Here is a 16,369-nt window from a genome sequence, read left to right on the forward strand (position 1 = left end):
AGTAATTTTAATTGTGGTCCACTCTTCATACATACAAATCTATTACGTATGTACTCGTGCTTGTAAATAGTGTGTGGTTCATCGAGAATGAATACATGTAACTAATGAACCAATGCAAGAAATTATAATTGGTAAAAAAGAAACTATAACAATTTGTTTTCAAAATCTTGGTGTTATTTCCAAATGTTTTTCACGTGAAAACTTATGATACAGTACGTAAGAATCGTTAGTGATATACCATATACACTTTTCTTTTACCACAATATTAATATATAATGCTTTGTTATTCTTCACACAATATTGTTAGTATACAATATTTATATTCAACAAAAAGGAAGAGAAAAAAAAACAGACTCGCAAAAAAATTTGCCGCCGAAATAAAGGTAAAATATAAAACCAATGAAGAAAAGTGGTCCCCAACTACCATTTCCTCTGTTTCTCCATGCCTCTCTGAATACAAAACACAATTGCTTATATAAACTATTTCATGTCTTTACTTGTTCTTCCCACAAACAAGAAAACACAGTCTCACAAAGATAAGAAATCTGAAGCTTCCATTCTTCAAATGGCATCTTTCTCTTATTTCCAACATTACCCTCATTCTCTTCTTGATCCTCTTCTCTTTTCCTCACCCAACTCCTCAACTAAGCTCTCTGGTTTCATCGACCAGAACCCTCTCTATCCACCACCAAACATTTCTACAATAGTAGATACTTCCTTGAACCCATTTCTTGATTCATTTAATGTTGAGAAAACCGAAAGCTCTGATGTTAAGAAACAGATCAACACTAATGCAACTGCAGCACTCACAGGCGGCCAGCTCAGCCCCGGACCATCCACTACGTCCGCAGGAAAAAAACAACGGAGGAAGACCAGAAATGGGTCTAAGTCCAAGGTAAAACTTAAGTCAACTTGTAATGTGCTTTCATGTTTAGGAATCACAGGCGGAAACGTAAATGTTCGGGTGGTTTACAAATCAGGAAGGAGTAGAGGGAAGAAAATGCAAAAAGCCAAGAAATGGTAGCATCTCAACAGACGTAAAAGTGAAGAGAGCGAGCGAACAAGAGCCTCCCAAAGATTACATTCACGTTAGAGCCAGAAGAGGCCAAGCTACTGATAGCCACAGCCTCGCCGAGAGGGTATATTAGTCTTTTTGGTTTTAAATTGTATTTATTTCTTTAATGTCTTTAAATATAAAATTAGTTAATTGAAATAAGTTGGATGAATATAGGCGAGAAGGGAAAAGATAAGTGAACGGATGAGGACTCTGCAAAACCTTGTCCCAGGATGTGATAAGGTTAGCTAGAGGCTATTTTAATTATGAAATGACAATGTTTTGATATCCTTTTTTATTTCTAGAAAGATTTTTATAATCCAAATGTGACATAAAACCGAATAGGTAACAGGGAAGGCCCTCATGTTGGATGAGATTATAAATTATGTTCAGTCCTTGCAGAATCAAGTTGAGGTGCATTTTTCTATATATCTAATTCTTATGACATTTTAAGTTTAAAATAGTAGGTACATACATATAAATTATAACTACTTTTACTTTTTCATTAGTTTCTATCGATGAAGCTAGCTTCCATAAGTCCAGTGGTCTATGACTTCGGTTCGGACCTTGATGGCATCATAGTTAGACCTGAGGTACTCCATCTCTTAATTACTTAAACCCCGTTTAACGAAAATTCGGTTTTGGTATTACCAAAAGTTGGTTACCGATCGCAATTAAGTCTCGTGCTGATGAACAGATGGGATCCGCAGACGTTGGAACGTCGTTTGCTAATGCAATGCCAACTACTACTAACTTTTCTTCACTATTGGATGATTCTATATTACCCGCAGAGCCACATCTTCAGGTATTTTATTTCCTTTTTATGAATTAAAAATTATATCTTAAAAAAGATATTATAGTAAGGATAATTAAGAATAGATAAGGATCAATTAAATATTAACAGATAAATTATGTGTTTCTTAATTTAGGAAGATGGAGGGGAAAGGGAGAAGACTGTAGACAGAAGTGGGTTCAACAACAACAGTTTTTGTTCTTTCTCTTAATTAATCACATGTCGACACAAACACAAAAGCCTGCTTTCGTGAGTTTCTTCCGATCTTGTCTCTTCAACTAACCTAATTATTATTACAATTATTATTGTTACTATTATTTTATTATTTCTCATATAATTGTCAAAAAGCTGGTTTTGGTTTCGTAATTATTGTTATTGTATTGGATGTAGGTTGATTCAATATCCTCAAATATGCAGGGAGGGGATAAAATCTACGTAAGCCAGGGCTGGTTTAGAGGATGTAATTAATTATTCCTTTTCGAAGGTTTAAATAAAATAAATAAAAACTCATTTTCATATGTGGCCCTGAGATTTTCAACATCATTATTTGCATGCATGCTCTCATAGCATACATTCATCGCCAATCGCCATAATCATCAATATCATCGTCAGATTATAAAAGAGATGGTCATCTGAGGAAAGGGCAGAGGCAATTCGATGGAGGAAACAGAGACATATAAAACAAGACCGCTTAGCTTATTTATAGTGTTTTAATATATGATTTAAATTTGAATACTTTCGATTATTCACTTGTTAAGTATATCCCTTGACTAGTTCATGTAATTTAACTGCTTGTGTAAGATTTCTTGCACTAATGTTTTATTTATTTCTCCATTCATTTTTATGTAAACTGGTATCAAGGCACTCATGTTATATTTCTTAAACATAAATAATGAAATATATATATGCGGGTGAAAACCCATATATATTTTAAGATTCGTTTTCTGTCAATTCATTTGTTACATAATGTCAGAAATATTAGATTTCCCTTCCTGGAACGCTTTAATGTACAGTTGAATAGTTTGGTCATAGTTTTCTGCTCTCACTTGTCACGCATTGATAACTCCCATTCCCCTGTCTTTTCAAATTACATGCATCATACATATGCATATGTATATGTTACACATATCCTAAGTTTTATTTAGGGTCTGAGAGGTAAAAAAATATTAGCGTAACATAGGCAGAGTATGTAGTAATTGAGAAGAATGAAAAACAAAAAAAAATAGTTAGGAAAAATAATAGAAGAAAAAAATGATGAGATACTCTGGATTTCCCTTCAATAATGAAGAGTGAAAATAATTATGAATGTGGCTGGATTGTATTATTCCCTGTTCGAAACTACGCTAGGCGCTAGTCGGGCGGCAATTACGGGCCTAGCGAGTTACCAAAAAATCGGGGATTAATCGGGGTATACGCGGAGACTAGTTTAATTATTATTTTATTTAATTATAATATTTAAATTAAATATAAAATATAAATATATTAGAATGTAATAGTTTTTTGTATGTTATCATTGAAATTTATATTTATTAGTTGAACAAAATTAATTATTAGCATATAGTAATACCATACAAGTGGAAAACAAATTAATCTAGACTAGTTTTTGAATATTCATATATGTATACGCGTTTATATATTAACATTTGCGTACAAGTAACAAAACTTCGCTGTTTCTCAGTGGTAATGTCACATGTTCTTAGGTTGAGTAATCTGGGTTCGAAGCTCCCCGCCTGCAATTTATTATTTTCGCAGCATTGATTTACAAAAGTCCCACATCAGTTGCTGAGGAAAAGAGATTCAAAATCTTACTATATATAATAGAGTTCACATGTTTGGGAAAGAATAAGGTATTTGGGCTTCGGATTTCTTCTAAAGCCCGATATATATTTTGTAGTTTATTATTAAGCCCTATATAATTGGGCCGATTAAACGGTAAATGAGCCGCTTAGTTGGTTAATGGGCCGATTAATCGGTCTAATGGGCCGAGTAAGTTGAGTCTGATTTTGTAGGGCGATTAAACCAAAATCGCGGCGGGTGATGTCCGAGTCCCGCCTATTCGGACGCCTAGACGGCCAGTCGGCCGCGTTTTTGAACAGGGGTATTATTTAGTGTAAACTTTAACTATAAAAATAAATTTACTCTAAATCTCACAAAAAGTTTAGTGGAATACATTTTTTCACTTTTACACTATTTAATTAAAAGGAAGAAAAACATAGACTGTACATATTTTACATTTTGCTGGAGTAAAAATATTTTTTTTTTCTTGTTTTTTCCCAATTTTTTTCACTCGTTTTCACTTTTTTTATTTTACTCTAGTTTACTCTAACATTACCAATCAAACCCGATATATGCCAAAAACGCAAAAAAAACTTAGCGATAATGAGAGTAAAACATTTTTTTATTTTCACTTGATTGGTTAGATTTAAAGGGAATTAGAGTAACAAAAAGAAATTTTTCCATATAGTGTAAAAAATTATTTTACGGATATAGATCTCACAACACTATATCTACAACCCTTTGGTTAAACAATTGTCACTATATATCTATATCTATATATTCCATAGATGTTCATAATTCAAATTAAATAGATAATAGTAAAAATACTGATTAGACCAAACTTAAGATACTTTCTTGGGAAAGGAGAAACCATAAGATACTGATGGATCAAACAATCGAAAGTATAGTATATATCAAAAATTTCAACTAAAATATGGCTTAATACAGCAGCAGCACTATTGGAAGAATCCAAACCACAAATGATATCCAGAAACTAATGGAATTTTGGTGCAATAGTTTTTATTATACAAATTGCTCAGAAAGTAATCACTTGAATAAGTTAGCAGAATTCTCATCTCATTATTGTGATTAGTTGAATTATCTAACAATTACATGTGCAGCCATAGTATAACAAATGGAAATTTCGTGTACTAGAAGATCTAACTTATTTTACAGGTACCAAAAGTATAAAGATTGTAGCCGACCGTAAAATAAACATCTACAATATGCAGGCATCGATTGGTTATGTTTCAACAGTTGATAAGACTTGGGTATTACCAAGTAGTCAGTGTTTTGTTGGTCTCTGTCCTTTAGGTACATTCTGTGCTTTCTTGTTGTGTGTTCTTATTATTATATTATTTTCCAGTATAATCTTTTTAACGGTATAAAAATAATTATCTGATAAAAAAGAACAGTCTTTTATTTATTTTGTTTATCCAATTTGGCCTTTTCTCCCCCAATAAATATGAAGTGACACTTTCTACTTATTGTTTTGTTTATTATTAAACTAACATCAGCATTACTACATTTTTACCAAATACATTTTTGTGATAATTAAATTCCAAGTAAGTCATATAGTACATTTTTGTGATAATTAAATTCCAACTAAGTCATATAGTTTTGTTTGTTCTACTATGACTTATAAACCGGCGAACCGGCGAACCGTATATATCAAGTGACAACGTCTGTGTGCGAATAATTGATAGATAAAACACAAGTGAAAATAAAGTTGTATTTGACCCGCATGTCGATATTTAAACATTAATAAAGCCAAAACAATATAAATTCAAAAGAAACAATTCGAAGGCATGATTAAATGAGCAGTCCATTAGTCTTCAACGATTTTCATGTCTACAGTCTAGTCCCATCTCTTTTATTACACTATCTTTTCCTTTGTTTGCATGTACCTACCTACCTTTCCACGTACAATAATTTACATCCATAAAAACGTTCTAAAAGCTCTAGGTCGCAAAATAGTAGTAGTATAGTACGCGGAAACTCATACGCAACAGGATCTTCATTATACTATAAATTTTGTTGGCCACGTACAAAGAGCAACAATAAAACACAAAGACATGTACAGATGAATGAATCTTTAAAGAGATAGATTGATGAAATTATCTTGCCTTCGTCTGCTCTAGAAATTACCACTGCCTCATGTCTCTCTTCAAGAATTTTCTTTAACTAGAATTGATTTAGTTTGTTCCCTACATTACTGTTGAGATGCAAGCTAGTTAATATCTACCGTGAACAGTAGTAGTCCTTTGCCTGCTACTTTGATAACAATAATACAAATATATTACCTTTCTATTTATATGTATATAATATATATTTACATAGCCAGTCATGAGCATAGCATGGTGAAATATTTGCTTTGCGCTCTATGTTTTAAAGAATTGGTATAAACACGTCCTTATGCCTTTAAAACTGATTTTTAATTAATATTTACCTTAAAATATATATAGTCCCTTAAAATTTTAGGAACCGTATATAATCTAGAGTAAATTTGTAAGAAAAGATGTTAAAATTGCATGCGTTTTAAAGCTCGAATTCCTATCATGAATCATGTGTTAATTACAGAATAAGGAATGCGTTGCGATACTTGGGCAAATCTGTAGTAAAATAGTATGTCATTATATACAAAATTTCACAATTCTCAAATTTGTTGACGTAATGAATGGAAAAAATGATTTGAGTGTGTGTTTAATCTGTTTACTTGTATAATTGGACCATCCGCGCGCGGTTGAATATGGACTTTACTTAAAGGTTATGACGATAGAGTGTTTGACTAGACTAATAAAGAGCAAAAAGAATGTGATGACCAACTAATATTACAAATTTTTCATTTTATATATATGTATAGTCTCCTTAATTTCCTATAAGAAATTTACTTAAGAGAAGCAAGATTAACGTGTTTCTTTGAAGCTTAGTTGTACGTTCAAACAAAGTTAACGATGATTGCTTTACAATAAGGAGCATGTAAAGCGATTATGCGCTATAGCTTTCTAAAGAGCGGTCTAGATCCGATAGATGAACAAGAATTTAACACATTACTAATAGCTTTATTAAGCAAATTAAACCAGTCAAACTTACATTCGATTGATAAGTCCCCTTACAAGAATATAGCAATAACTGGACTTTTCTGATTCCCTCATGATTTAAGTGTGCACAAATGTATTGTGAGATATGGTCTCGGCTCTTGGAAAAGACTAGCTCCTGAAAGAGTACGATCAAAGTTCACATGAAAATATCGAATTAAAGATTTGCTAGTGTTAATATCAGATTCTAAGTGAGATGAGATCTAACGTAGTAGTATATTAAAAATCATGAAGCATGGATCAATTACTCATTAATTAAAATTGAATTTCAATTGAAAATACATGATCTCTAATATCAACGCCGGCTCAAAGAAACTGTGAGCCCTTGGACAAAATAATTTTCAAAATTCCTTTGTACATAGGGCTGTTCAATATGGTAAAACCGAACCGTACCGAACCGTACCGAACCGAAATAGACAATATGGTTTGGTTTTGGTATATACCATATAAACCAAATGGATATAATTTTATAAAAACCGTAGGATTTGGATATGGTTTGTTATATAACCGATTAAACCGAATAAACCGAACAAAACCGATTAAAAGTAGAAACATGTAAATATGTATCTATTTTATAACAATACATGAAAATCTATTTGTTACATAACTTAAATTTGTATTAATAACTATTACCATAATTTTATAGTAATAAAAAACCTTAATTTGTAAAACATTTGAACTTTAACTAAATAACAATACATCGCAATTCATACATCTTATTTTCTAAGTCTTTTTGATCTTTTTGATTTATTTTAGTCTTCACTAAATTAATATGAAGAATATAAATTTGATGAACAATAATTAATAAAAAAAATTCAATTGAAAAAGCATGACTTTAATGAACATTAAATATGGAAGAGTGGAAAAACTTTTCTTTCATGTTTCTGTTTTGTTTCATATTTTTATTTTCAAAATTTCAAGCTTTGATTTTAGTTATAGATTTGATTATTTTATTTGATGGTAGAAGCATTTTTATTTTTTTGTTCATTTATTTGAAAATATAATATATTCTTAATAAACGACTGTGTTGACAATATGACTCTAAAATTCATATAATATGATATCAAATAAAATAATTATGTTTTTTGGTATAAAACCGAATAAACCGAAAACCAACGGTATATAAACCGAACTGAACCGAAGTAAATATGGATTTAGAATGGTAGTTATATTTTACTAACCGAAATACCGAAAATCAAAAAAACCGAACCGAAACCGAACCGATATCCGGATTGAACACCCCTATTTGTACATATATTATGGGTAATTTAAAAAATTTGGGCCTTTATTCTTATTTTTGTTAAAAAAAAATAGATTCCTTTCTAATATTATTTATAGCGGAAAAATTGTGACCCTGGGCCCACTCCCCATTGCCATGCCTCTTAAGCCAGCCCTGTCTAATATGACGTTGGATCAAAGGTGATATCATATAACCAACGTATGTAATTTTGAATTATGAAGTGACGAAATAAGTCTAAGGTGAAGTTGATAATGACCATGTACAATGATTTCAACACTTTCTTTTTCTTTTTAAAATTTCACATTATTTTTTCTCTCTTCCATTCAACACATACTTCATTTTAACATATACAATACTTTGGTTAATAAAATTCATCGTTCTATCTCATCACTTTTAATTCATATTTTAAACTTTTACAATATAATAATCACATATCAACATTATTTTTATTGTAAAATTAATTTAAAACTAAAATAACATAATTTTAATTTATTTATTCACTTACTTCAGTTTTTTTAAAATAATACTAAAATTAATATTATTAAAATTAAGAACATCTTCATTTTTAAGTTAGATATTTACCTAATTTTTTTTTTTAATACTAAACTTAATTTTATTAAAGCACTCAAATCGTTGATTATAATGAAAATAACATTTTTCTGTATCCAATTAAAATGAAAGCAATCTTTATTTATATATCATAAAGTCATGAATTTTGATATAATTTTTATTTTTTAAAAAAGTTTCATAATATTAAAATCGGTTCGTATTATTGGATGGAAATAAAAATCAAAAACATATGTCCAAGATTTCTTCCAATCAAATTGCGCCAGCTAAGATTGGCCACAAATTATTTTTTTCAACTGTTGAATTTTTACAACAAGGTATAAGCCACATAGATATGTTCTAAATTTTTACCATCATTGTTAAATATTCAACAGTTGATACTTGGTTTCAACACTACCATTGTAGGTGGTATTAGATATACTAGTTTTTCATATTATTTTTCATATAAATTCCGGTCACAGAATAAATAAACTACTATTTAAAAAACATCTAAAGGTTTAATAATATTAATAGATTATATACATTTGACATTATTTAGTTTATAGTACGTATTTGGAACATTTCCCTTGTTAATTAGCGTAAAATTAAAATCTGCTATAAAAATACGGTTTTTGAGTGTTGGTATGATTTTAAAATCTCTTTTTGTTTTTGCTAAAAATGATTTTAAAATCTTTACCACAACAATTCTTTTAAATAAAACACGACTGCTTTGTTTTAAATTCATATTAATAATGTGTATAATATTCTATATGGAGCATAATCAACTCCGGATTCCTTCAAATCATCGTATAAATAAAAAGCAACATCATATAACTGATTTTGGACGGATGATGAATTCTAAGGGTTCTTAATTAAGTACATTTTCTCAGTTATAGTTTACCAAATATATATGTGAAAAAGCTGAAGCTGACACACATATTAATAAAATATATTTAATTTTGATAAAAATACTGTATTTGTAACTAATTCTTTTCTACAACTTTTAACTTACAGAATTAAGCAAACACAATTAAATTTTCAAATATTATCTAATAAAAATATATTGAATATGTAAAAATATTTTTTGAAATAACATATTTATAAAATATGGATTTTGTTTTTGAAACTGAGGCAACGTTAGTTAAGAACATATTCGGTCTGCTTTCGAGAATTAGATTTTTTTTCCTTATTCCACAAAAATAGATTTGTGTACTATCAGTAATGTTTTTTCTTAAACATAAATCAACTATAACTTACTTAAATGTAAGTTTCGGGTAAAGATAATTTTAGTTCTTATGACCATAATATTATGAAAACAAGTTGGCATGCGTGAGACGTGATATATATGGACCAGTAACTGTTGAAATCGATACGACAACTAAACTCTTCACCCGTCGCTGTTGTTCGAATCGGTGACCCATCTCATGCTTTTTCGTGTCTACTTTCTTTTGTTTTCAGCACTATGCATATATGATATCCTATTCGAAGTGAGAATCCATATATACAGATATACGTATGATGTATGCATGTATCATTTATGTATACTCAGTTCGTGTTGAAGTTATTAATGGAGCTATGATAACTCATATATATGTAATCATCTTATTAATTTCGTTATTTTTAAGATAAAAAAACATTAGTTCTGTTTAATATGGATATCGGTTCGGTTTTAGATTAGTTTTATTGGTTTTTAATCTCTTAAAATATAACTACCATTCTAAATCCATATTTATTTTGGTTTGTTCGATTAAAATTCTTAAGGTTTTTCGGTGAGAGACCAAAAACTATTATTATTTGTTTGAATTCATGTTATATGAATTTTAAACAGTTTTGATGTCGAAACAATAGTTTCATGTTATAATTTCTAAACACATGCAAAATCAAATCAAATCTAGATAATTATTGAAGAAAAGAAAAAAATTATTTAGACAAATCATTTCATTACAATTTGATCGAGAGTAAAAGAAACCATTAAGAAAAAGTATTTTAATTTCCTAGAAAATTAGAATCCTTACTTCTGGTGAATATTTAGCAGATAATATATTAGTAAAGCAAAATTGTATGTGAGTTTAGTATTGATTAAAAACACTGGAGTACATTGTGTAAGCGAGTTTGAGAGATTTATGAAGGAGAAGACATGTCAATTAGTTTTTTTTGTAAATTGTCTTTCTATGTGGAACTTTTGTATAATTGTGGAACATGTATGTGAGTTTTATATTGAAAAAAAAACCGTAAAGTAGTACGAACACATTTATGTAGAGTTTGTCTGAAAAAATTTCTACATGTGACCCGTTAGTATACACATTCTCAAATCGTTATGAAACTGCCATGTGGCGAATAAAATATAAACACACTAATGTCAAATGTTTATCTTTTAACATATAGGGATAAGCCTCACTAAATGACCATAGAAATAGTACAAGATAAATATATATACATAGCAAATTAATACAAACATAAAATGAGGAACATAAGAAAATGTATAATGTAGTTCTTGATTTAGTTGACTTGATTCAACTTTTAAAATTTTTGTATTTGATTTCTAATTTTTACTTTGTCTAACCTAGGTACAAGATTGGTAATAACTCGTATAGGTACCATCATTATTAAAATATACTAGTCAAAACTAATACGAGAAAGCGAATTCTTATTTGTGAACAGAAAAGTAACCAAATAAATTATTGAAATTATTAAAGGATTAGTGTGTTTTTTCTTTTGACAAAGATGAGCGGACTAGTTAGTAGTTATTAACTTATTATTTAGAAAATTAGTCGTCTTGAGATATTAAATCTGAGTGGCTGTCGGGTGGGACGTTTGCTGCCGGAGAAATTTATCTGCTGACTAAAAAATGCCGGGGCCCAGCGGTGGGTTGGGTTGCGGACGGTGGAGCAAACCCATATGGGTATGCTCGATGTTGCCCCCACTACAGATCTCTTCATTTTGATTTCCTGGTCTTATTTGTAAAAAAAGAATTGTTTTATATACAAATATAATATACTTCCTTTTGTTATCGTTTTAATATATGTTTTCTTGTTTTCGTTAGGAGAAATCTTGGTGGCAGATGTCACAGTCAAGTTTTAATTGATTTTGTAGTAGTTTGTTTATTTATATATCAATAACAACTTGTGGTTTTTAAGTGATTATCATTGCAAAATGTTTAGAACTTTACATGTTCGCATAATTAACAAGGTTTTCTTAATCTATAAATCCAAGTATCATATCATATTGGAAAAGTGGTTCACGCTGGATTAAATAATTTATGTTCATACGCAAGATCAAGTGTTTGCCTAAAGCAAACACGATTAACTTGTTCTCCGCAAATAAATATGTGGAAAAATGTTTATGGTGCAAAATGAAGATAGGTACCAGTAGAGGCTTGAGCAGAAGCAGTAGAAGCATGACCTTGATAATATAAATAATTTTTTGGCCATGATGGAGTCGAGTGTAGCAGAATTTGATGGAGTGACTTCTCTAGACAAAACAATTGATTGCCTTTGGAGCGAGTTAACAGCTCCAAAGATCGAACTCAAATCCCTTTATGTTGGGCTAAGATATGTGTGTTTTCAGACTTAATTCCAGTTACCGCCGTGTAATTATTGACTCTGATCTGAACAGTGTAGAGATTGTTTTGTGTGAACAAGTAACTCTAGATTACTTGTTAGGCAATATCAATGAAATTTCTCCTAAATTTGAATGCATGGAACGCATCTAAAACCGGTGGCACGGTTTCTTAGAAAACTTTTTTGTTTTTTTCTGTTTTTTTATCTGAAAAAAAATTAAAAAACGAACTAATCGCAGATCGCCACGTATCGGTAGGATCCACGAACAGAGCAAAAATCCTTCCAATCCTTATTTTGTGCTTTCTATCACCGATCATTAACTTTTTGTGGATCCCACTCAAATATTTAATTATTTTTTGTTAAGAATCCCTTTAATGATGGTCTTATTGGTAAGTATTTCAAATAGGAGTTCTTAAATAAAAATATAATTATTATAACATCAATTTAATTATCTAATTAAAATTAATTATTGTTGATAAATTGAACCAATTAAAAAAAGACATGTGGTATCACAAGCTTTTAAGGAAATCTAATAGTATCATTCTTTAATTTTATTGTTAAGATACTCAATGAGTATCAACTAAGAGCATCACCTATCAGTAAGAAACTATGTAAATTTCTAAAATAAAAATATATTATAATATTTATTTATTTTTTATTTTCTTAAAATCAAGTAAATCACTTATCCTTCCTAATAGATTGATAAGTGTCTTTTGAATATACTATAGTTTTTTGAAACCTATAAGTTTAAGATTTTTACACATTCTCTCTCCTAAGTTTATGTTCTTTTCTTTTTTTATAAATCTTTAGGACTCTTCCTAAAACTATTGCCGGAAGTGCTCTAATAGAGGTGCTCTTACTCAGCTGATGTTTTTTTCTCTCTCTTTTACATGGCTTTGCCGTGGGTTACTGTACGTTTATACTATATCTGCTTGAATAGGAAACCTAGGAAGAAAGGCTGAGGCAGGATTTTGAGATTGGGGGACAAATCTTGTTTGCTAATTAGAGAAAACAGAAACCTCATTCAAATGTCATTCCTCCTGGGACCCCGTTTATGGCTGTATAGCTCTTCAGTATTACGTACAATCTAGGTTAAATCATGACCCTGGTTGGAGATTTGTTAAGGTCTTATTGATTGCACTTCTTTTTCCAGTAGCATTGCCCCCTTTGATTATGGTTTTCAAGTTGATTTGTATCCTCTATGTTTACATAGATTATTATTTGAAGGTAATTCTTTCTGATTATCAAATTTTCCGGGCGAAGAAGAAACAAGATAATGTCATACATTCTTCTCCAACGTAATATTCCTGGCTTTGATCCGAATACACGGCATTGTCCATACGGTCGGGTTAGTATAGTTCACTTTAAATTGCTTATTATTGGCAAGAGTTGTATATACAGTATGCAGATTTGATTATGCTATCTCTAACTACTCACGAAGTTCACTTTAAATTTAAACTTTTGGAATTCTTATATTTATAATGTGATGTCTTGTATAGTTCCTGAACATCTGGGTGCTGCGAGAATATCCGCAATATAAATTGGCCATTCTCGATCCACATTTCATCATCAACTTCGAGAAATTATAGACGACTTTGTATTTCTTTGTTGGTAATGACTTCCTACGTCATTGGAAATTCGAGAGGTATGTACATTATGGAATCTTTTTGTTCCTTAAAGCATTGCCTGTTATACACCACATAAGAATTATGTTGATTGTAAAATGAAAATTTTACATTCCAAGACACATTTTCACTTCTTAAAGAACACATTTCACTTGAGACACACATTTGTCTTGTTGTTTGTCCTTTATGCCCTTTGTGATATATTTCTCTTTCGTCACATCTTATTCCTCAAGTTATCTTCTTCTTCTTTTTTTGAATAAAGAAAAGTTTTAATTTTTTGTTTAATGTTATTATTATTCATTCTTTCTTCTACCTTATTTGCTTTTTCTTAAGTTTTAAAATATATAAAGCAAATATAATTTTACAATAAATAGTAATTTCTTTTTCTCTATATTTCAAGATCCATTTTCATATATATATTTTATATATTTTAACAATTATATAAAAATGCGTGGACATAAAAAATGTGGACAGCAAACTGTGGACATCTCACTATATTTTTTGCATTTGTGTTTTTGTTCTTCAATTTGTTATATTTCTCCATTTTCAACGACTATATCTTCATCTTCATGGACAACTCAATGTTTCCGACACCATTTGTGTGGTTGCGAAGGTTTTTAAACTTTTTTTTAATATCAAATAAAAATACCAAAAACAAAAACAAATAAAAATCAATGTTTGTAACATCAACTCACATAAACTCGATCAATCACTTGCTAAGAACCTAAGACACCCAACTCCAGTTACCTCTATGTTATGCTCGCAGATCGATTCCTCTTATTCTCGTAAACCATGAATCCATCAGAAAAATAAGATACTCGTCAATCTCAATACATTGAAAAAGAAAATGAGTCGACCTGCGGTCGTCGTCACCATCACTCCATCGTCACCATCAGTCCACAAGATTCACAGAACTATTAGAGCTTAGAGTTGTCTTCTCTGAAATTGAGAACTAGTTGTGTTTGATTGGACATGTTCACGGGGTAAGTCTCCAGCGATGTACAGCAGATCGAAAGATGAAACCTTTAGTGAGTTGGAACATGAACTCAATGGTGGTGGTTGCGGCTGCGATGGCCGGTATTTTTAAGTCAAGAAAATTGGTGAGTTGATGAAAAATAGTATCCACATGAACTCGTGTCCACATTTATCCATCCACATCTTCCATGTCCACTGATCTAGTCCATATTTTTCATTTTCTACTTAGATGAATGATTTACCTATATTTACCTACATCTTAGTTGAAAACTTTTGTGTATAAAATATTTTTTGGTTTAAATTAGAAACAAATAATAAATGTGTGAATTGATAAAAAAAATGTAAAAATAGCTTTTTGTGCATGTTCATTTAATCCATCCATGACCACATTTTTCCGTCCACATCTTTTATATCCATGCATTTTTATATAATTATTAAAATATATAAAATATATATATAGAAATGGATCTTAATATAAAGAGAAAAAAAATTACAATTTATTGTAACAATTATAATTGTTTTGTATATCTTAGTATTTGAAAAAAAGTCAATAAAAACATTAGATGGAATAATAATAATATAAATAGAAAACTACATAAACTCTACAGATTGTAAAGTCAATTCAAAAAACAAGTCAAGGTTGTTCCTCCAACGAAACAAAGCCCAATCCCATTTTTTCAAGGGGTATTTTTGTCAAACTAACTAGTTGGACCCAGCAGAAAGTGTGTCACATGTGATATGTGTCTCTTTGTGTAAAAAAAAAGACAAAATGTGTTCTAATACCATCTCCAATCACACTCTATAATTTCCTCTATATTTCACTCTAAAATAGAGTAACTCTATTATAGAGTTGAATTTGCTCCAATGGTTCACTCTATAATAGAGTTACTCTATAATAGAGTGAAATATAGAGTATTCTTGTTTTTTCATTCTATATTTGGAGTAAAAAAATAGGATTACTCTATATTTCACTCTATTATAGAGTAACTCTATTATAGAGTGAACCATTGGAGCAAATTTAATTCTATAATAGAGTTACTCTATTTTAGTGTAAATTATAGAAGAAAAAATAGAGTGCCTTTGGAGATGCTCTAACGTGTAATCAACTCTTGTAAAATATAGTCGTTTGGAAAAAAATTATATCCGGTTTCACGCACTAGATTGCTACTGGCATTTTACAAAATTATTATTTTTAATCTCTATTTATACTCTGTTTCCTTGTTTTTTTTTTTTTTTTTTTTGAAACACACTCTGTTTCCTTGTTATCTAACAGATTCTGGTGGTGTAAGTTATTGGTTATTTGGTTTCTTTACCTTCTCCCACATTTCTTTCTCGCCTCTCAAGGCTCAATACCATATTTTGCACGAGCTGTAGAAAATGGTCGCTTATCTTAATGTAACTATTCACTTGAATTTTCCCGCTTCTAGTTTCCTAGATGATTACTAGTGAAAACCTGAACTGCATGATTTCTATAGACTCTGCGTGTGTGTTTTTACTTTTTATAATCCATTATTGACAATCTTCTCTTTTAATAGGTTTTTTAGTAGGTTTTACTCAACATGGTTGAGCATTTCAATCAAGCTGTAGCTGTAATGGAGATAATATTCCAGAATAGGACAGGGATACTCTTAACATGTCCCATATTTTATCTTATGCAACCATTTGGAAGCTTCAGGAAAATACAGTGCTCATACCAAGGCAT

At 30.2% G+C, this 16,369-nt stretch overlaps 1 protein-coding gene across 1 annotated transcript; it reads left to right on the forward strand.

Moving 5' to 3' along the window:
* The first annotated feature begins 288 nt into the window (after positions 1–288).
* On the forward strand, positions 289–2,691 carry LOC106385355 (transcription factor bHLH137-like). The gene is made up of 8 exons (XM_013825288.3): positions 289–895; positions 981–1,139; positions 1,232–1,297; positions 1,400–1,468; positions 1,564–1,647; positions 1,752–1,859; positions 1,984–2,096; positions 2,238–2,691. The coding sequence occupies exons 1-7, from the start codon at positions 488–490 to the stop codon at positions 2,056–2,058; spliced, it is 969 nt and encodes a 322-aa protein (XP_013680742.1). The 5' UTR covers positions 289–487; the 3' UTR covers positions 2,059–2,096; positions 2,238–2,691.
* The last annotated feature ends 13,678 nt before the right edge of the window (positions 2,692–16,369 follow it).

Source organism: Brassica napus, chromosome A3, assembly GCF_020379485.1.
Source record: "Brassica napus cultivar Da-Ae chromosome A3, Da-Ae, whole genome shotgun sequence".
NCBI lineage: Eukaryota > Viridiplantae > Streptophyta > Magnoliopsida > Brassicales > Brassicaceae > Brassica > Brassica napus.

Coding starts and splice junctions, on each gene's coding strand:
- LOC106385355 (XM_013825288.3), top strand. CDS start 488: ATGTCTTTACTTGTTCTTCCCACAAACAAGAAAACACAGTCTCACAAA. Junction 1,140..1,231: donor GCCACAGCCTCGCCGAGAGG/GTATATTAGTCT, acceptor GGATGAATATAG/GCGAGAAGGGAAAAGATAAG. Junction 1,298..1,399: donor TTGTCCCAGGATGTGATAAG/GTTAGCTAGAGG, acceptor AAAACCGAATAG/GTAACAGGGAAGGCCCTCAT.